The sequence below is a fragment of the Podarcis liolepis genome (assembly GCF_965112155.1).
Source record: "Podarcis liolepis genome assembly, chromosome: 15".
Lineage (NCBI taxonomy): Eukaryota > Metazoa > Chordata > Lepidosauria > Squamata > Lacertidae > Podarcis > Podarcis liolepis.
In genome coordinates, this window is record NC_139566.1 from 19,877,349 (window position 1) to 19,897,348 (window position 20,000).

The 20,000-nt window shown below is 49.3% G+C and overlaps 1 protein-coding gene across 1 annotated transcript in view; it reads left to right on the forward strand.

Annotated features, from left to right (window-relative positions):
- The first annotated feature begins 8 nt into the window (after positions 1 to 8).
- COPA (COPI coat complex subunit alpha) overlaps positions 9 to 20,000 on the forward strand; it is a 32,909-nt gene continuing 12,917 nt past the window's right edge. Inside the window, exons 1-18 of the mRNA XM_083476284.1 lie at positions 9 to 164; positions 1,359 to 1,472; positions 2,323 to 2,396; positions 2,798 to 2,878; positions 3,089 to 3,165; positions 4,128 to 4,237; positions 7,328 to 7,437; positions 8,480 to 8,579; positions 9,354 to 9,489; positions 10,003 to 10,085; positions 11,708 to 11,858; positions 12,559 to 12,625; positions 13,200 to 13,275; positions 15,922 to 16,004; positions 17,055 to 17,194; positions 17,784 to 17,869; positions 18,106 to 18,244; positions 19,534 to 19,567. Of these exons, the coding sequence (XP_083332410.1) occupies positions 125 to 164; positions 1,359 to 1,472; positions 2,323 to 2,396; positions 2,798 to 2,878; positions 3,089 to 3,165; positions 4,128 to 4,237; positions 7,328 to 7,437; positions 8,480 to 8,579; positions 9,354 to 9,489; positions 10,003 to 10,085; positions 11,708 to 11,858; positions 12,559 to 12,625; positions 13,200 to 13,275; positions 15,922 to 16,004; positions 17,055 to 17,194; positions 17,784 to 17,869; positions 18,106 to 18,244; positions 19,534 to 19,567 (1,701 nt within the window). The 5' untranslated portion in view covers positions 9 to 124. The remainder of the gene's footprint in view (positions 165 to 1,358; positions 1,473 to 2,322; positions 2,397 to 2,797; positions 2,879 to 3,088; positions 3,166 to 4,127; positions 4,238 to 7,327; positions 7,438 to 8,479; positions 8,580 to 9,353; positions 9,490 to 10,002; positions 10,086 to 11,707; positions 11,859 to 12,558; positions 12,626 to 13,199; positions 13,276 to 15,921; positions 16,005 to 17,054; positions 17,195 to 17,783; positions 17,870 to 18,105; positions 18,245 to 19,533; positions 19,568 to 20,000) is intronic.

Below are 20,000 nucleotides of genomic sequence, written 5' to 3' on the forward strand. Positions count from 1 at the left end.
GGTTTCCTGGCCGGAAGCGGAAGTGCTGAGTTGGCTTGAGGGACGCTCCGGCGGCGGACGGTGACGTGGAGACTGGTCAGGTTGTGGCTTCTGCTTCGGGGCGCGGAGGCTGCCAGGCCCGAAGATGCTCACCAAGTTCGAGACTAAGTCGGCCCGCGTCAAAGGTACCCGGGGAGGGGGAGGAGGGCCCGTGTCCTTAGCGTTGCTCATGTCCTACTCGGGAGTAAGCACTGCTGCTTTGCTCCCAGGTTAGTGCGCGCACGGTCGTAGCCTTACGCTTACGTGTGAACTGCCCCCGTTAAGAATAGTGGGGCTTGCTTCCGAGTAGACCTGCATGGGATTACTATTGGGGCAGAGGGTTTTTCCGCTTCGGGGAATCAGTGCGAAAGTTGTGAAGGTTACAAGTGCAACTTCTTGCGTTGTTGGTAGATAACGGGGATGTTGGCAGGTTTGTGTGTGCGTGAGAGAGGGAGAAATCACATCTACAAACGTTATACACACACACACACACATATGTATGTATGTTTATATGAGTTTGCATAGCGAGTACCGTATTTTTCGTCCTATGAGGCGCACTGGCCCATAGGACGCACCTAGTTTTTTTGGGGGGAAATTTTTAAAAAAAATTCCCCCCTCAGCCGTGGGGCTGGGGCGGGGGAAGCCCGAGCTTCCCCCCACCCCAACCCCCTGAAGAGACTGCCGCCCGCAAGCCTTGCGCGCCCGGCGGGACCTCCCGCCAGGCGCACAAGGCTTGCGGACATCTGCCCGAAGCACGGGGCGTGCTCCGCAGCGCGCCCCGTGCTTCGGGCTGCAGGCTCCTGCCCGCAAGCCTTGCAAGCCGGCGGGACCTCCCACCGGGCTCCCAAGGCTTGCAGATAGCTTCCTGAAGCCTGCATTCGCCCCATAGGACGCACACACATTTCCCCTTCATTTTTGGAGGGGAAAAAGTGCATCCTATAGGGCGAAAAATATGGTAATATTAAAGGGTGTGTACGTGAACAGAGTTACCTGCTAACATATAGTTCTTTTCATGACCACACACTTTAATATATGCCATAAAACAGGGACTTAAGTTTTCTTCATGTATCATTGGGGAATTTAGATCCATATGCATCTGAAATTTGGGGTCAAGGCAATGTGGCGTATCTGCTAGACTTTGACAGTTATCCACCAGAGATGGGGGAGCCTTGGAGTCAGTGTGGTGTAATGGTTAGTGGATTGGAATGTGACCCGGGAGACGGGTTCAAATTCCCACTGGATGTTAAATATTTTGCTGTCTGTCTGCATGCAATGTAGACAGCAAAAATAGTAAGAACAAATGTTGTCTGTAAACCATCCTTCCCTCTTTTCCTTCCCAGGGCTGAGCTTTCACCCTAAGCGGCCTTGGATCTTAACAAGTCTGCACAATGGAGTGATCCAGCTCTGGGACTACCGGATGTGTACACTCATTGACAAATTTGATGAACATGATGGTAAGTGGAGCCCCCTTAGAACGTTCACATATATGCAGGGTCTCTTGTCTGTAAAATGTGGGAGCCTGTGGTGCTTTATTGCACAGCTTACTGCAAATCATGATGTGATTAGAGGCATAAATGCAAGTGGATCCAATAATCTCAAATAGGCAAGCAGATGTGCAATTGCCTGTATGAAGATTTTCTGGCATGTTTTGCTGCAACACTTGAAAGCAAATTTAACTTAAACCTATATAGGCCCTTGTCTGTCACCTTTTTATATGCAGAGAGACTCATCCTCTGAATTAACTTCTTTCCTTTATTCTGTTCCTGTTCATGTTATCCTATGAACGTGGAGCTATATTTGGGGGGGAAGTGCATATTTGTTTTTAAGTGCTGTGGCGGAATTTTTGTAACCGAAGCTGCAGTATAAAGTTCCAAGGTAGGAGTTCATGAAAACTGGATCTTTCTAGAGTGGGGTTTGCAAGTAACATGGGCTAAATGTAGTCCAATTGCAGCCCATCAGCCTCACACCATGCCCCCAGCAGGCTGTTGGATCTCAGTCCCAGGGAAGGGGTATGTGTGTGTAGAGGACGAGAGACACTGCGGGGTCTTGCAGCTGCTATTGCCACCAAAGGAACTACAAGTTGACTGGAGGAGCAGTATGGTTTGGGGCTATGGAATCCCAGTGGTGAGTCAAGGCAGAACTCTTCCTCATTGACAGGAGAAGGTCCTGGGACAGGTAAGGGACTAGGAGAAGAAATCAGAGTAGCCAACTGGAATGGCCAAAAAATCTATTGAGTACTCCTGTTTAATAAGTACCAGAAATGGGGAAATATTTACACGGTCTTTTGTATGTGTGTGTTTCTAGGCCCTGTCAGAGGGATTGATTTCCACAAACAGCAGCCACTCTTCGTGTCTGGAGGGGACGACTACAAAATTAAGGTAACGAGGATCTCTTCACCCTCTTGCAAAGAAGTCAGCACGAGGAGAAATCTTTCAAAAGCTATTAGCCATGGCAATGCAATAGTGCCTGCATGGGCAGTGGCAGTATATCTCTGACTGCCAAGTGCTGAAGACAACCCCACTTTGGGGCTCTTCAGTGGGATATGCCTGACAGCAGGCAGAAGTAGTATGCTGGACTTGATGAGCCCTATAGCCCTTACTCTTACTTTGGTTTCTTTGGAGAGACCCAGGACAGAGCCATAGCTGGGCAGAAGGCTCATTTAGCAGTAGTCTTAGCACAGATGGGTGAATATGTTTAAAGTTGCCAAATGTGATGATTGTGGGGGAATCTGGAGTGCTCAGCTGTCTGATGTATACACCCTGTCATGTCTGACTTTCAGGTCTGGAATTACAAGCTGCGTCGCTGTCTCTTCACCTTGTTGGGCCACTTGGATTACATCCGCACCACATTCTTCCATCATGTGAGTCCAGCAAGACGCTCCCAGTCCTGCCTGTTTTGCTTTTTCCTGCCAAGATCCTGTTTTGCCCGCCCTACAGGCCTTTAGGTCTGAAGGCCCTAGAACAGCACTGGGGCAGCAGCTCTGCAAAGTATCTTTGCTGCCTTTTTAATGAAAGCAGTATGTAGCAGAAAGAAAAGAAAGGGATATGTGTCTTTGTTTTTTTGTTCATAGGAATACCCTTGGATCCTGAGTGCTTCTGATGATCAAACCATTCGGGTTTGGAACTGGCAGTCCAGAACCTGTGTTTGGTAACCAAAACGTATTTCTTCATTCAGATGTCTTTTGTTTGTGGTTCCCAAGCACTTTTATTGAAAGCAACCCCTCGGCCTTGTATTCTTCAATTCATAGGTGAAATTGGACAATTTATAAAAACATGTTGTCGTCATATTATTTATATAGCATTTTCTAAGCGTTCAGAGGATTTCAGGTACACTTTCTCAGAAATGCAGCAGCCTCATAAGGCAGGCACAGTGGTTAGTGTCAGGCTGGAACTGCTCATCTTTGAAACCCACTGGGTGCTTTCTGAGTGTGCTATCTCTCGGCCTAACTTACATTGCAGGATTGTTAAGAGGAGGAGGGAGGAGAACTGTATCAGCTACCCCAGGCTCCTTGAAGGGAGGGTGGGATCAAAATGCAACAAAATATTCTACCTGAATTATGTGTTTCAGAAACCAGCCTATTGTGAATGCAATATGTTTTAACTGTTTTTAATTCTGAGTTTTAAATTCCTGTACTCGCCGTGGGACTTGTTGGTAAAGGGCAAGTAATAAAATTAATAATAACACTTAATAATTAAAAATAAATAATTAGTAAGCTGAGAGTGAGAAGCGTGACTGGAGTGCTCACCAAGCCTTGAACGTGATTCTCCTGGGAGTTTGTAGGTGGAAGGTAGATAGCAGACCTCATGTTTGACACCTGCTGCTTGAAGTGAATTTCCTCACTTAGTACATTGCAGATAGCTGAGAGTGTGGAGATCTGGAGAGCCAAGAAATGCTGTTGTTTTTCTAGCCTTGTCAGGAATGGCGCAAAAGGGCATCTGGCACCTGACATGCATTCTTGGCCCTTTGCAAGAGATTTATGCTGAAGGGATGGCTCATGAATTTTCTAAATAAATTGCTCCCTGCCATCTTGTTGAATGAATGACTTTGATCCTGAATACTCAGAGGAACTACTCATAAGTGTTTCCCTCTCTTCCTTGCCTTCTTCCTAGTGTGCTGACTGGACACAACCATTACGTGATGTGCGCTCAGTTTCACCCTTCGGAGGACCTGGTGGTATCAGCCAGCTTGGATCAGACTGTGCGCGTTTGGGATATTTCTGGTGAGCTGCCCAGGTCGAGGGGGCTGTCCAGCAGCAGCACCGCGGTCAAAACTGCAGTTGTTGAAAGCGGAGCACAAGAGAGGAGAAGTTGAGCATAGACCATCCTGGCAGGGCAGAGGAGTAATTAGAGTCCAGCCCCATTCCTATGGCACCAGCTCTGCTTTGCAGAAGGTGCTGTGAAACCACAGGAGAGCCTGGCACTGTGTTTCCCTCTGTTTTGCTTGATTCCTTTTCATTTTGGGTAGAAACTGCCCACTCTGTACACTTGGCATCAGTCTGTGGCTCCTTAGCTGTTAACAGCAGTTGAGAAGTGCAGGAAACCCCTTTTCTGGGTGTAAATGTGCAACTAGCAAATCAGCACTACGTGGAAGGAGCCATGAACCTTGGGGCTCTGCGTGTGATCAGAGTTGTCCAACCAATCAAATACCTCTAGGAAATTCCTCTGCAGCTAGCCAGATGCCTCTGAGAAGCCCTCTCCCAACTGCCCTCTTCCATTTTGATGCCAGCATCTGGGATTCAGTTTAGTTAACCTGGCCAGTAGCTGCCGATAGATGTCTCTTCCTTCACTATGGCTGCCGAATTCCTGTTTAAAGACATCTATGGCTGCAGCCCTCACTTCATCTTCCGGCAGCAAATTCCATCAGAGAATTATTGTGCATCGTGGTATCAGTTTAACTGGATGCATGATGGAATAATGCTCTTTCCCCAATTTCTGTAGTGCATTGAATCTCATTGAGCCCCAAGTTCAAAGAATCTGTTCTTGATCTGGTGGAAACGGCATCACACAATTTGGGAGTGTGCAGGCCCATATGATGGGCCCCTGGGCCAGAGCAAAGGAGCCAAGGCACCTGGGTGCTCATGGAGGAAGGATCCTGCTCCAGTGAAGTTGCAGGCCTTGGGGTCTAGCTCCTGGAAGCCCTCTGGAAAGTGAATCTGTAGAGCAAGTGTGATGAACTTTAGGTGCTCCAGTTGTTGCTGAACTGCAACTTCCATCACCCCTGGCCATTGACAAGGGATTCTTTGCAGAATGCTTTGAGCTAGGGAGAGTCATGCTCTGGTTGCAAAAGAGGGAGCCTGAGGAGGTGGGAGTGTGGAACATGAAAACTGGGGGCAAGGACCCCTCCCCTCGTGAGTGCACAATAGACTTGCCGCTTTCTCGACTGCAGTTTTCAGCTGGGTGGGCTGCTGGAGTTTCGTAGCACACATTCAGATATGACCCAGCTGTGGGGAGGGGAGGGGAGAGGATTGCTGCTTCCTGGCTACTGACGGGGAGAGCTTTGTAATCTCTTCTGCCAGCACCCTTGCTGCTACGTTCACAGACTCTCTCAGCAGGATTCCAAACTGGTTGTTTGGAAGATCCGTAAACTTTTCCAACATCTTTACAGATCTGGAAATGTTGCGTTAATTCCCATTGCTGGTTGTCATCCTCTCTCAAAATGCCAGTTAGAGAGCAAAGTGCTGGGACGAAGGGAGTGTCACCTGCGCAACAACCTTAGGCCAGAATTGTCTCCATGATGCAGATAGGTCCATAGCTTGTCTTAAATCCTAGTGAGCTGGCCGAGCGCAATTGGAACCTGGAATGTCTTTCACCACCTCCCTGTGCTAATTCTTGTTCCTTACATTTCGACAATGGAAATTTCATCCTGGATTTATAGTGATTTGTAGCCTCATCCCGAACTCTCCTGATAATTAGTGGATGTTGTGGATTTGCTGTACTTCTTGGAGAAAACAGACAATCATCTCAGCCATATGGGTGGGTTTCCAGGGCAACTGAGTGCAGGGTCCCCCTTGTTCCTGCTGAGAGAGTGCGTGAAAGGAGCCAGTTTGGGTCTGGAGTCTGATTGCCACATTAAAATGCATGAAAAGCTGCGTTGTAACTGAAGTTTCCCTGCTCTTGATACTAACAGTAACCTGTCGGGGGTGTTTCTGAAATAACTCATTTTTTTCCTCCCTGCACCCTTTTAATCCAGGTGGATGCTGAGCCTTGACATGGATGGCAGGAAGGGAGGGCTTAACAAGAGTTAGTGTTGCACAGCAATTTCCTAACCGTTCCTTGCCAGGGGCACTCTTTGTTCTTAAAAGGTTGAGCCTTGTTGAGGTTCCAGGCAGCAAAAGGCTGGGCTGGGGTGGGGAGTTCTGGAAAAACTCTAGAAGCATGATGGTGCTAGACTTCCTAATGAGTTGGGAGTGCTGTGAGCTGCGTCCAGGGTGGTCTAACGCTCCAAGGGTGATGCTTGTTCTTCAGTTCTTGCCTGAGCTTTCAGAGACCCCTTTAACCATGCCCAACTACCCGGGAGCCAGACAGTGCCTTCGCTTGACCAGGCTGTCTAACTGCTCTGCAGACCACATTAACCCCCACAGCTCTTGTACATCTGTCTGCCTGTCTCTCACTCACACAAACACCTCACTCTCTCTTCCACAGCATTAAATAGCTGGTTCATTCTGTGAGTGTCCTCCTTTCCCTCTGGATTTGTGTAGCTTCTCCAAAAATTTTCCATCTGTTGTTCAGTTCCTTTGCCACCTCCTTGAAGGCCCAGATGTTCCAGTATCTCCTGGATCAGGCGTGCAGGTGGTTCCTTCCACTCTCGACTCAAGGAGGCTGCTGTCTGAGCCTAGACCTTCCTGGATCTCAGCCCATTGCGTCAGGTTCCTTGTTGAAAGTGCCCGCCTGGTTATGTGAACTTGATAGCTGTTAACAGCCAAATCTGTATTTAAAATAAGAGGCCAGAATGCTTCAGATCCAATATACAAGGTACCGATTAACTTTTTCCCCCATTTCTCTTTGGCCTTCAACCAGGTAACTCAGCAGCGGCAGCATTCCTAGCCTGGTGATTTTTTTGCTTCCTGATTGCAAAGGCGTCTCAGTTTCCCTAGTGAACTGCAAAGAAATGTAGAAATCGCTTCCAACTGTGCATTGTTCTAGTAGATGTTCGTAGGGAATGAAAGTAACCTGTGGTCCCTTTTCTCTCTGTTCCATTTCACCCGTTTATGTCTTCCATTTATATAAACAGCCTGTCTCTGAATTTTGGAGCATCCTCTCACTAACCTCATGTTCTGCCCCTGCTCTCTTCACTCTCACCTTTTGTGAAGGCCTGAGGAAGAAGAACCTCTCCCCGGGAGCCGTGGAGTCGGACGTTAGGGGAATCACTGGAGTAGATCTCTTTGGCACCACTGATGCAGTGGTGAAGCACGTCCTTGAGGTACTCCTGGCTTGGGCAGGGGGTGCATGGGGGAGGCACCTTTGCATATTTGCTATTTTAAACTGCTCAGAACACAAGCAGCTGTTGGCAGGGACTTTGGACCCTGCCCTGAGTAATTCTGCAACAAGGATAAGCAAGACCTGCAACCTCCAGAGCTGGATTGCAAGAAAGATCCTTGCTTCAGGGATCAAGCCTATTGCAAACCATTGTTTATATGGTGCCACCCATGTGCAAAGTATTAAGAGCATAGCACCCTGCCCTGAGGAGCGTGTGGTCTAAAATTCAGCTCTGGGGAACAGTACCAGAAGCGGGATGGGAAATGAAGTAGGGAGCAGGCGGGGGAAGAGTTCACGTCCGTTGCAGTTCTTGGACTTAATAATTTGGATACTGAAAGGTTATGGCAAAGGCTTTGGGGGGAAAGCAGGGTGGGTGTTTGAAGGAAGGATTTGAAGCAAGTTAGAGAGGTGGCCTCAAAGGGGTGTTCTGGAAGGTGGTTCCGGACATATAAGAGGAGGAAAGGCTGAAAGGGCAGGGAAGTTTGAGGGCGTAAGAAAGAAATCTTGGGTTGGTCAAGTGTGGGTGGAATTGGACAAACAAAACTCTAGGTGGGGAAATAACAGGGTCCTAGGATGGAGGAGTGGAGAGCTTTGAAGATAAGGAGCTCACTGTGGATTGGAGTCGAGGGCATTATGTGGTCAGTGAGAAAGATGCATGGTTTTGGTGGCTGAATTCTTGGTAAAGAGGTGAGAGGGCTCAGGGGTGACTGCAGAAGACCAGGGAGGAGGCGGTTGCAGTTGTTTCCTCTCCCCTTGGCCCAGATTGTAAAGCAGAGTTTTTGCTGAGGGAGGAGCAGAGAGGCAGGGCCATATTAGCCCCTTCTGACTGTAGGGATGGAGTGGGTTCCTTTGGATTAGCAGGCAGGGGGTGGCAGCTACAGCAACTCTGCTCCTCACATCCCATTGACTGGCACGTGTTGCCACTGTATGTTGCCACTTCCCAAAATGGCAGCCTCGGCCTGAGATTAGTTACCTTCTTCTCATAGGGGCACGACCGTGGTGTGAACTGGGCCGCTTTCCACCCCACCATGCCCCTCATAGTTTCAGGGGCTGATGATCGGCAAGTCAAGATCTGGCGGATGAATGGTAAGCGCCGTCCACTTCCTCCCTCCCTCCCTCCATGGAGTCAAGTTGCAAGAGCAAGGACCCAGCCACATACACTGCTAGGCTGGCTGGGCACTTAAGAGAAGGAACCTTGGCTGCAGGGTGGGAATCTGATCCAGCATTGATAGCTGTTTAGAAATGAGCCCAGCACCGGAAGGAATTGCTTCTCTGGTAGGTTAGGGGAAGAAAGCGGGCAAACTTATGCCAAGCTGCAGTAGAAGACTGCAGAAGCCTTAGGAATGCCTTGCCGGCCCAGTTTAAAAGTCCATCTGGCTTGAGCTTCCTTGGGAGGCAGGCAAGCAGAGCCTGGAAGTGATGGCCTTTGGTTGTTATCCTTCTGCCAGAAGGCCAAGGCCTTTGGAAACTAAGTTGCAGGCACTGTTGACCACTGGGCTGACGTTGGGGCAAACTGTGTTTTAATTGCTGGCTCCAAATGTGTTTTGCATTTTAATCATTAACTGCATTGTAGCTTTTAACTCATTTATGCTCATGACTTATTTTGTAATGTTGTTTTTAATTGTTGTAAGCCGCCTTGAATCCCAGCTTGGGAGAAAAGTGGGGTATAAATGCGTTAAAAGGGTAAAAACAATTAGCACCTGAAAAGGCTGGGCACCAGAACTGCTCTAGGCAACTATCAGGACCAATTCCCTATGTAGGACCTTGTAGAGTTGCTCTACAAGCTCGAGGGGAGGGTCTCATTTCCCTGACCTCTCTGCCAAGGAAGTGGTTCGTGATCACCAGCCTTCTTATCCTTAGAGTCGAAAGCCTGGGAGGTAGACACCTGCCGTGGACATTACAACAACGTCTCTTGCGCCGTGTTTCACCCCCGCCAGGAACTCATCCTCAGCAACTCTGAGGACAAGAGCATCCGTGTCTGGGATATGTCTAAGCGGTAAGTGCACCATCCTGCCTGCCCTTCCTGATCTCGAGATATTGGGCCCTGCACTATTTAAAAGAATACGCTCTGGAATGCCAAGTGCCTGGCTGGAATACACAGGAAGCTGCCTTATAGAAAGTCAGGCTATCAGTCCATCTAATCAATTTTGTCTGCAGTGACTCCCCACAGTTTAAGCAGGGAGCTTTTCCCCAGCCCTGTCTGGAGATGCCATTGGGGATTGAACCCTGGGGCCTCCTGCTCACAAGGCAGAAGCTCTGCCACTGACCTCCGGCCCTTCCGCTGTGTGATGGAGGGATCCAAAACTCAGAGCCACCAGATCTTGGGGTCAGGTGAGGAAGGAGTGTTAGTAAACTTTTGGATGGTGTTGGCCACATTTAGTCCGCAGGCCAGAGGTTCCCCACCCCCTCTGTTAGGAAAATAGCTGCTTTGAGGCTTTCAATTGAATAAACCAGTCCAGTTGTTTTGTGTTAATTAGTCTGCCTCTGTTTTTCATTCTCCCCTTCCCAGCACGGGAGTCCAGACTTTCCGCAGGGATCACGACCGCTTTTGGGTGTTGGCAGCTCACCCCAACCTCAACCTTTTTGCTGCAGGTAATGGGATCTGTTCTTGAAGTCACTTTGGATTTGATGATGAGTTTTCGCTAGATGCCAAAAAAAGGATCTCCTTCACCCAAAAGGCAAACAGATTTATGGTGGCATCTGCTTTTGTGATTTCAAGCCCATGTCATGGCATGCACAAAATGGTCTCTGCAGTTGGCAGATATAACACTATAATTTTAAAGAAAATGGGGTCAAAATGTTATGAAGTGCAGAGGATCAGTTCATGTATCTAACAAGTTGGCAGTGTCCAGTCCAGGGATGGGGGAATCTTTTGCTCCAGGGGCCAGATCTTTTATCAAGCTTGGCCTCACAGGCCAAATTTGACAGGTGGGTGGGGCTTATGATCTGTCAGTCACATGCCATTATTATAACATCTCATGATTGATGTGTGAGTGGGGTCACCCACCCACCTGCATCCCTCTTGGGGCTTTGCAGGTCTTCCCATGCTTTAAACCCAATGTCAGAGGTTTAAAAGAGGAACACAGGAATACCTGGAAAGTGCCCTTTGAAGCATCTTGCACCTTCTCCTTTAAAGGTGCTTTAATATGCCTTTGCTTGCAAAACAGTCAAGTGTTCTAATGAATACACTTAACCTGGCTGCGTTGGTCTTTGGAGAGAATAAGCTGCTGTGGAACCTTGATCTGGAACGTGCTCTCATTCCCGATTGGGCCCTGGTACTGGATTTCCTGTTGAAAAGCTCTCCCTTCTGACTGCACATTGCTCGCATAGCTTCCACTCTCTGCAAACAGCATTGGGGGGGTCAAATAGCAAGGCAAATTTTCAGGTGGAAACCTGCATGGGCACCTGATCTGCAGCTGCTTTGTTTTTGTTGTGCTGTTGTTGCAAAACAAAACAAAATTTACCAAAAAGCACCAATAAAATAAACATTCATCCTGGCACTAAGCTCCCAAGATAGCCAGGTTTTCATCTGGTGCCAAAAGCTTAACATTCCTGCCTCGGATGGGGAAGAGCTCAAAGGTGCAGGGCCACCACTGAGACAATAGCTGCTGGGGCTTCTCCTAGCCCCACCTTGAGATGCCATAGGGAAGAGTGTCTGCCTTGCAAGCGGAAGGTCCCCGGATTCAATTCCTGGCATCTCCAGCTAGGCTTTGGTCAGTCTCCTGCCTAGAATTCTGTAGAGCCACTTCCAGGCATTGCAGACAATACTGAGCTAGAGTCTGGCTTGGTACAGTGGTACCTCGGGTTACAGATACTTCAGGTTACAGACTCTGCTAACCCAGAAATAGTACCTCGGGTTAAGAACTTTACTTCAGGATGAGAACAGAAATTGCGTGGCGGCAGCAGGAGGCCCCATTAGCTAAAGTGGTACCTCAGATTAAGAACAGTTTCAGGTAAACAACAGATCTCTGGAACAAATTAAGTTCTTAACCCGAGGTACCACTGTATAAGGTATAATCTGTTTCCACACCAGGGATTTAACCTCTGACCTTCCGCGTACATGGCAGGTGCTCCATCCTTGAGCTGTGACCCTTCAGCCTGGAGGGCATGCTATTTTGCCTCTCCCCCCCCCCCCCCCGGCAAGGTGCCGTGAGTCTGCTTGTAGCGTTGGCTGCAGAAGTCTTAACACGGCTTCCTCTCTCTCCGGTCTCCAGGACACGATGGTGGCATGATTGTCTTCAAGCTGGAGCGCGAGCGACCAGCATACGCTGTGCATGGCAACATGCTCTACTACGTGAAGGACCGCTTCCTGCGACAGCTGGACTTCAACAGCTCCAAAGATGTTGCCGTAATGCAGCTGAGAAGGTGAGGAGGTCCTCTTCCGCTCGATGCCTTCCACCACTGTTGCTAGGTGGTTGTTTTGTGCTTCCTGTGGGCGGAGAAGGCTGCATGCGCTGCTTGTACACAAGAACACCATAAGAGCCTGCTGGATCACGCCAGTGGCCCATCGAGTCCAGCATCCTGTTCTCACAGAGGTCAGCCAGCTGCCTTTGTTGGGAAACCGGCAAGCAGGCCCCGAACACGAGAGGAGGAGGAGGAGGAGGAGGAGTTTGGATTTGATATCCTGCTTTATCACTACCCGAAGGAGTCTCAAAGCGGCTAACATTCTCCTTTCCCTTCCTCCCCCACAACAAACACTCTGTGAGGTGAGTGGGGCTGAGAGACTTCAAAGAAGTGTGACTGGCCCAAGGTCACCCAGCAGCTGCATGTGGAAGAGCAGGGAATCAAACCTGGTTCACCAGATTACGAGTCTACCGCTCTTAACCACTACACCACACTGGCTCTCTCTCTCACTGTGGTTACCAGCTACTGTAGTTCAGAAGCATTACCACCTCCTAACCATGGAGGCAGACAACCAGCAGAGCACCTTGCAGCCCAGGACCTTTTTTGGGGGGGTGTCATGGGGGTTCTTTCCTTCTGCGTCAGTGGCTGCTGCTTTAAGCCAGAGCCAGCTACTATTTGTGTTCTCCCTGCTTTCCTCATTTGTTACTTTCCTCCTTCTCAGCGGCTCCAAGTTCCCTGTGTTCAACATGTCCTACAACCCTGCGGAGAACGCCGTCCTCCTCTGCACGGTAAGCTGAAGCTAACCTGGAGTTCCGCAAGCCTTGTTGGGTGACTTCATCGCCCTTTGCGACGGGGTTTAGGGGCTCGTTTTGAGGCCTTGCCACTTGTGGGGCTCAGTCCTGCAGGGGCGATGTGCATGTCCACCTTTTCAGAAAGTGGAAGAACAGGGCGGCTGCCCAAGGAACCTGCTACTTGCCTTGGACAAAAAGGGCCCTTCTAGTGCAATATCCTTACTTCCCACAGTAACCAACCAGATACCCCCAGGGAGCCAACCCTTCCCCTGGCCCCTCCCAGCTTGTATTTGCAGATTTGGATCCTCCAGATTTAGAGGTAGTCTATTGCCTTTGTGGCTTAATGCCCACGGATAGATCTTCTCTTCCTTGAATTTGCCTAATTCTAGATTACTAAATCTGGATTACTGCAGTGTGCTCTATGTGGGGGCTTCCCCTGGGCTTGACCTGCAGGCTAGCGCCGAATGCTGGAGCGTGATTGCCAAGCAAAAGAAACAAGCACAAACAGTTGAAAGAAATCCTAGTCCCGAGAGAGCTGGTCTGACGTGTAGAATTCTTCCTCTCTCCACAGAGAGCCAGTAATCTGGAGAACAGCACCTACGACCTGTACACCATTCCTAAGGATGCTGATTCCCAGAATCCTGATGGTGAGCTTTGCATCTGTTCCTCCCTGCCTCCACCGCCTTCCCCCGCCCTCCGAAAATCACAACTGGGTTCCTTCTCCACCATTCCTGCGGAGCCCACATGCTCTTGGCAGGTTCTTTTGACTTGAAAAATTCATGTTTGTCCCCCTCGCTTTTACGCTTGCAAATATATTTTTTATAAATCAGTTATTAGAAACTATCCATCCTGCCTCTCTGCCCAGCAGGCCGCCTCACTGGCTTGCCTGTTGTGATGGATCTCCTAGCAAAGCAGCTCCATCCCAGGCAGGCCTCTCTGCTTCCAAAGTAGCTGTACAAGTGCCCAGTGCTTGTTCTCTCCCTCTTGGCCAATTCCAGACCAGGCGTGTAATCTGCCCATCAAAATGTGCCGCTGGAAGTTCTTCCTTCCAAGTGCCTCTCGTTCCACTTGGGAGTTGAAGTTCCAGCTGGGTCTCCCCTGCCTCTGACGTCACAGCAGTAAAAGCTCCTGGAGTGAGTTCCAGTGATGCATGAGCCAGGCCAACCTCCCGCCTCCCACATTAGCAGATTTATGGGCTCTGCATGGCTGCCAGGCGCCATTTGCTATAAAAGCGATGTTACCTCCCCTCGTTCCGAGACACAGAAACTCTGCTAGTTATGTTCCAGCCTTGCTGTGAGCTGAGCTCCTCCTGGCACCCAGGACTCTGGGGCGCTTTTGTTTCTCGCTCTTATATCCCCGCGATGTTGGTAGCTCTTGCAAGCAAATATTTGGGCCGCCCCGTTTCCTCACCATTTTCATAGCGGTAAGAGTGTTAAGGCTCTTCTTTTCACTTTGTGTGATGGCAAAAAGAGGAAAATTTGTTTCCTACTGTGCTTTCCAAACATGAAGGCAGTACTGGTATATTCTTGTGGCCTTTCCCTTTTTGATTATGTGCATTACCACCAAAATCATCAAGTGGGGAACTGTTGGATAATTTGCAGATATTTGCAGAGTAAGCATGCAGAGAGGGCCCAGTATACATAACTTACGGAATGGTATACCTGAAGGAGCATCTCTGTCCCCATCGTTCAGCCCGGACACTGAGGTCCAGCTCCAAGTGCCTTCTGGGGGTTCCATCACTGAGTGAAATGAAGTTACAGGGAACCAGGCAGAGGGCCTTCTCAGTAGTGGCTCCCGCCCTGTGGAATGTCCTCTCATCAGATGTCAAGGAGATAAAGAGCTGCACAACTTCTAGAAGATACCTGAAGGCAGCCCTGTATCAGGAAGTCTTTAACGTTTGGTGTTTTATTATGCTTTTATATTTGTTGGAATCTGCCCAGAGTGGCTGGGGCACCCAGAGATGGATGAGGTTGTTTTATAAATAAAACAACAACAATGGAGGTAGGAAGACTGAGGCAGCTAGCCTAAAAGACTGCTGAGTGAGGAGAGATCTGAGCTTGGGACATCCTGGTCTGTTTTAACGACCACACTTGATAATGTTGAGAAGGTGCAGTTCCCAGTGTGTTGGGGGTTTTTTTGTCATCTGCACTAGGGAAGGCCTTCCAGGTATTATTGGACTCCAGTTCCCATCAAGCCCACCCAGCATGCTCAATGTTCAGAGGTGATGGAAGTCATAGTTCAGCAACATCTGGAGGGTCAGAAGCTCCACACCCCTGATCTTCATGGCTGTTGATACAAAAAAGTTTACTTTTATTTATATACCGTATTTTTCGCTCTATAAGACACACCTGGCCATAAGAGTTTTTAGAGGAGGAAAACAAGAAAAGCCAGCTCACTCAGCACGGCTCTTTAAAGATAGAGCGGCTCTTGCTGGCTTTTCCGGGAGGTGGGAGAAGGGACTGACAGGCTGCCCTCTGTTTCTTCTCCCGCCTCCCTGAAAAGCCAGAGCAAGCGGCGCAGCTATCTCTGAAGCCAGCACAGAAAGAGGGAGAGCTGCGCAGCGCCTCTTGTTGTGCTGCCTTCCCAGTGAAGCAGAATGAGGGACGGAAGAGCTCCCTTCTGTCCCTCCTCCCACTTCGCTGGGAAGCCAGCAGAACAAGAGGCGCTGCGCAACTCTCGCTCTTGCCCTGCTGGGTTCAGCAATAGCTGCACAGCCTGCATTCTCTCCATAAGACGCACACACATTCCCCCTTACTTTTTAGGAGGAAAAAAGTGTGTTTTATGGAGCAAAAAATACGGTACTCCCCTGCATGTCTGAAGCAGCCCAGATGCCTCACTCTGTGCAGTTCTCTCCCGGAGAGGCTTCTTCTCTTGACACTCGTTGCTTTGTGCTTCAGTGCGAGGCAACAGCTGCTGGAAGCAGAGGCAAAGGAGGGGCCTATGTTGGCTACAGGACCCTCGGCGCTTGCTTTGTTTGGCTGCAGAGGCATAGCTCATTAGCGTGACATAGTGGCGTGTCAGCCGGGATGGCTGCTTCCTCCTTTGCCAGCCAGTCATGGCGCCGGTTCCCCCAGCAAGTGCTTGGCTCCTCCAGTGGGCCACTTTGAGAATCCAAAAGTATGTGTCAGAGGCAGAGAGGAGGAGGGCCTGGATCTTACATGTAGCCTGAGGTTAAATGGGAGTCGGGGGTGGGGGGGTAGGGAGAGAGCAGCTGATCCGCAGGAGCAGAGCTGGAGCAGAGCCAGCGGTATATGACTTAATGCCTGTCATTTATTATTCCACCCCACCCCCAGCTCCTGAAGGGAAACGCTCCTCTGGGCTGACAGCTGTGTGGGTAGCTCGGAACCGCTTTGCCGTCTTGGATCGGATGCACTCGGTGAGTGGGGAGAACCACATAGCTCAGCGGCAGGACATCTGCCTGGCATGCAGAAGGTCTGAGGTTCATTCCCCAGTGGCATCTCCAGGGAGGGCTGGGAGGGACTCCCTTTCTGAAACCCTGGAGAGCTGCTGCCAGTCAGTGTTGATAAAATACTGACCTAGGTGGACTGAGGGTCTGATTCGGCATAAGCTTCATATGAAATGCTCTTCCTGTCCCATCAAGCCGTGAGCTGTCTTTGGGGAGCAGCAGCCTTGCTTTCCTTCCCACGAGCCTCGGCTTCTCCTGCCTGAGCTTGGAACTTCATGGAATCCTGATAGAGAAATGTTGATTTAGGAAGAGAGGAGGAAAATCAGAGAAGTCTTCTGAGAAGAAGACTAAAGCAAAGGAAATTATTATTATTATTATTATTATTATTATTATTACAATGAATTCATTAGTCACTTTCTAAATCATTGTTTTGAGATAATTTTGCACGTAAGATGATTAAAAGCAGTTAAAAACACAAAGAGAGCAAATACGTTTAACGCAAGGCGGAAGTCCTAACAAGTGGGCACTCGTGGTAGAGACCCATCCATCAAGCTGGGAAATCCTATCGGAACAGAAATGCTCTTTCTGGAAGGTGCAGTTATTCCCTGACAGGAACGCTATTCTCCGTGTTGCATATGGTGAGCCTGAGAGAATCTATGGCTTGGCCAAGTCCCCTGAGGCAATTCATGTCAGCTGAGATTCAAACGGAGCGTTCTGCTTCGCAGCTTAGTCTCAGCCACTACACTGCACGGCTGCTCTCTGTTTCCTTCTCTCTCTCTCCCCTGCCACTCTCTTGATTGTGAGCTACCCCTGCAAGCCATTGTCAGGTTATGTGGCAGATTAAAATGAGAAGGGACAAGGCAACACTGAGTAGCAAGCAAAGGTGCTGAGCAGCTCTGTGTGAGGTCCTGAGCCAGTGACGAGTCTTGTTCATCCGGATTTTGCTATCGTGTGCCTGATTTCTCTCTTCCCTCCTCTCCCTGATTTTTGCGGTCTCTTGCCCGCCTGCTGAAATGGCAGATTCTGATCAAGAACCTGAAAAATGAGATCACCAAGAAGGTCCAGGTTCCCAACTGCGATGAGATTTTCTATGCCGGGACTGGGAACCTGCTGTTGAGAGATGCTGATTCCATCACCCTCTTTGATGTGCAGCAGAAACGGTGAGAACCTTCAGCAGCAGGTGACCTCTGACCTGGGGTGGTGGTGGTGGAGTCCATCAGACAAACTCCAGGTGGGCAACGACCTTTACCAGCTTTGTCACTTTGATACGGAAGCCCAAGGCTGTAATTGTAGAACCCTCTGATTTCCTTCTCTCTGAATGGGGGAGTAGAAACACCTGGCCGGATTTGGCCCAGAGGCTCCCAGTTGCTGATCCTTACCCAACACTTGCAGATTTTTTCTATGAGCACCTTTCAGCTGCCAGGTTTCCTTAAGATACCACAGATAACGTGCATATTGTAGGGTATCTGGGGGTGTTCTTGGCCACCAGGGATTCCCAGAGAACTGCCCTAGAGAAAGGAGAAGAGCTGGTTTCTGTGGGCCAGTTGAGGCAGATTCGGCATAAGTCTCACGTGGTCCATAGGCTAAAGCCTTTTTCTGCCCGTGGTACTACCTCCCCACCCCCACCCCCACCCCCCGCCAATTGATTGCTGCTTCTCCTGCGTTCGAATAGTGGGCAGATGGGGAGGAAGGGAAGGTGGCGTGTCCTGGTGTGACTTCATGGACTGGGGGGCTGCTCCCTTCCTGCAGGACTCTGGCCTCTGTCAAGATCTCCAAGGTGAAGTATGTCATCTGGTCGGCTGACATGTCCCACGTGGCTCTCCTGGCAAAGCACGGTAAGAAGAGGCCTCACAGGTGTCTTGACAGCAAGGCCCAAGGCTTTCATATCAGTGATTTTCATTTTCTGGGTTGCTCAATTTTGCAGCTTCCTCATCTTCCCCCAAAGTACAGGGCATTGGGGCAGTGTAGTGCCTAGGCTGGGAGGCCCTGTACTTTGGATTTGTTTCACTTGCGGTTACTTAGGAGTAAGCCCTCTTGAGCATGACATCTCTCCTCTGCTCTGCCTCTCCAGCCATCATGATTTGCAACAGGAAGCTGGAGTCGCTTTGTAACATCCATGAGAACATCCGGGTCAAGAGCGGCGCCTGGGATGAGAGCGGGGTCTTCATCTACACCACAAGCAACCACATCAAATATGCCGTCACTACCGGGTAAGCGGGACTGCGGCGTCCAGCAGAATATCAATGATCAAGATGATGGTGCTTCCAAAAATGCTATCCAGGATGGTTGTAAATAAAAGTGGCACTTATTTTTACTTTGATCACTGCCCTCTGAAGTATAAGCCAAAGCAACTCCTTCTCTCCTGAAGTTGCTTTTGGGCCTGCTTTTTCAGCAGCCATACCTGTGTTTTGAAGGTACATGAATTAGCACTGTGAAGACAGGGAAAACCTGATAAGCTCATTAACAACAACAATAACAACAACAACACCACAAGCTTCCCAGGGACAAAGTACTCTGCATCATAGCTGCAAAACAGGAGTTCTCTCAAGGCTCTAAAAAGCTGGTGTGCAGCCACTCCCCAGTAGGATTTAGTAACAGCATTAAAATCCTTCGTTAGCACCTGGTATTGAGAGGAAGCCTGCACTTGCTTTTAAAGAGAGACTTTTGCAGTTTGTTAAACCATGGCTTGTTAGATCATCTGAGCCTTCTCCAGAAGCTTAACTGTGGTATGTTTACTGCCCAACAGAACATGATCTGGAGCCATAGTTTGTTGTTGGCTTGTAAACCTCGATTTGTTTTAACCGTGGGGTGGTGTTAAGTGTGACTCAACAGCTACTAGCCACGATGGCTGTGCTCTGCCTCTATAGTCAGGGGCAGTAATGCTTCTGAAGACCAGTTGCTGGGAACAGTTACAGGAGGGGAGTGTGCTCTTGTGCTCAGATCCTGCTTGAAAGTCCCCCCCACAGGCATCCAGCAGGCTCTTCTTGCACTCTTATAAACAAAGCTGACCTGAGTGAACAGAAATGGCAAAGACCAAGATCTGAAAGGAGTTTGCCAAGGAGGGTGGCTCATTGATGGAGCTCAAGTGCCCTTCCTCTCCCTTTCCAGTCCCTAGTACAGTGGTACCTCGGGTTACAGACGCTTCAGGTTACAGACTCCGCTAACCCAGAAATAGTGCTTCAGGTTAAGAACTTTGCTTCAGGATGAGAACAGAAATTGTGCTCCGGTGGCACAGCAGTAGCAGGAGGCCCCATTAGCTAAAGTGGTGCTTCAAGTTAAGAACAGTGTTAGGTTAAGAACGGACCCCCGGAACGAATTAAGTACTTAACCCGAGGTACCACTGTAGAAGCAAAGCCTAGTTAGAGCTCAATCATTATATTAAGTCAGTTTTACCATAAAGTTCCAAAGCTTATCCAGTAGCAGAAAGTGTCCACTTTCAATCTTGTAAATTTAAAGGGAGGGTTGTATGACCCCATTTTCTGCCCATTCCCCCTGTCAGGCTTCGGGGAATCGGATCCCTTCCCCCAGTGGCAGTAAATAAGCAGATCAAACGAAAGGAGCGTTCGTACTAGATAAGTTCTTTAAAAATCACAGCGAGAGAATGCATATCTCTCTAAAAAATGGCATTGCTCCCAGTAAAGGTTCACCCCCTCGGTCCCCATTAATCTATGTCACTCCTATGTTGGGTAATCTGAGCTTGTTGCCATTGTGCTTTCTGTTCTATCACTTTCATAGGCAAAGGGGGGGTGGGGTCAGGAATGCTGTCCAAGGACACAGTCTGCCAGCTGTCTCTCTCTTGGCATTTCCTCTTCTAGCTGTTCCTCACCCAGTATTTCCTAGCTTTTGCCCTCTGGACTGTGCTCTTCTGCAAACCACTGTTCTAAATCAATACTGTCCTCCTGCCCTTGGGAAGGTTCAGAAAAGGGGGGGCTCCCACCATTCCTCCTCGGTCCAGTCCCTGATACC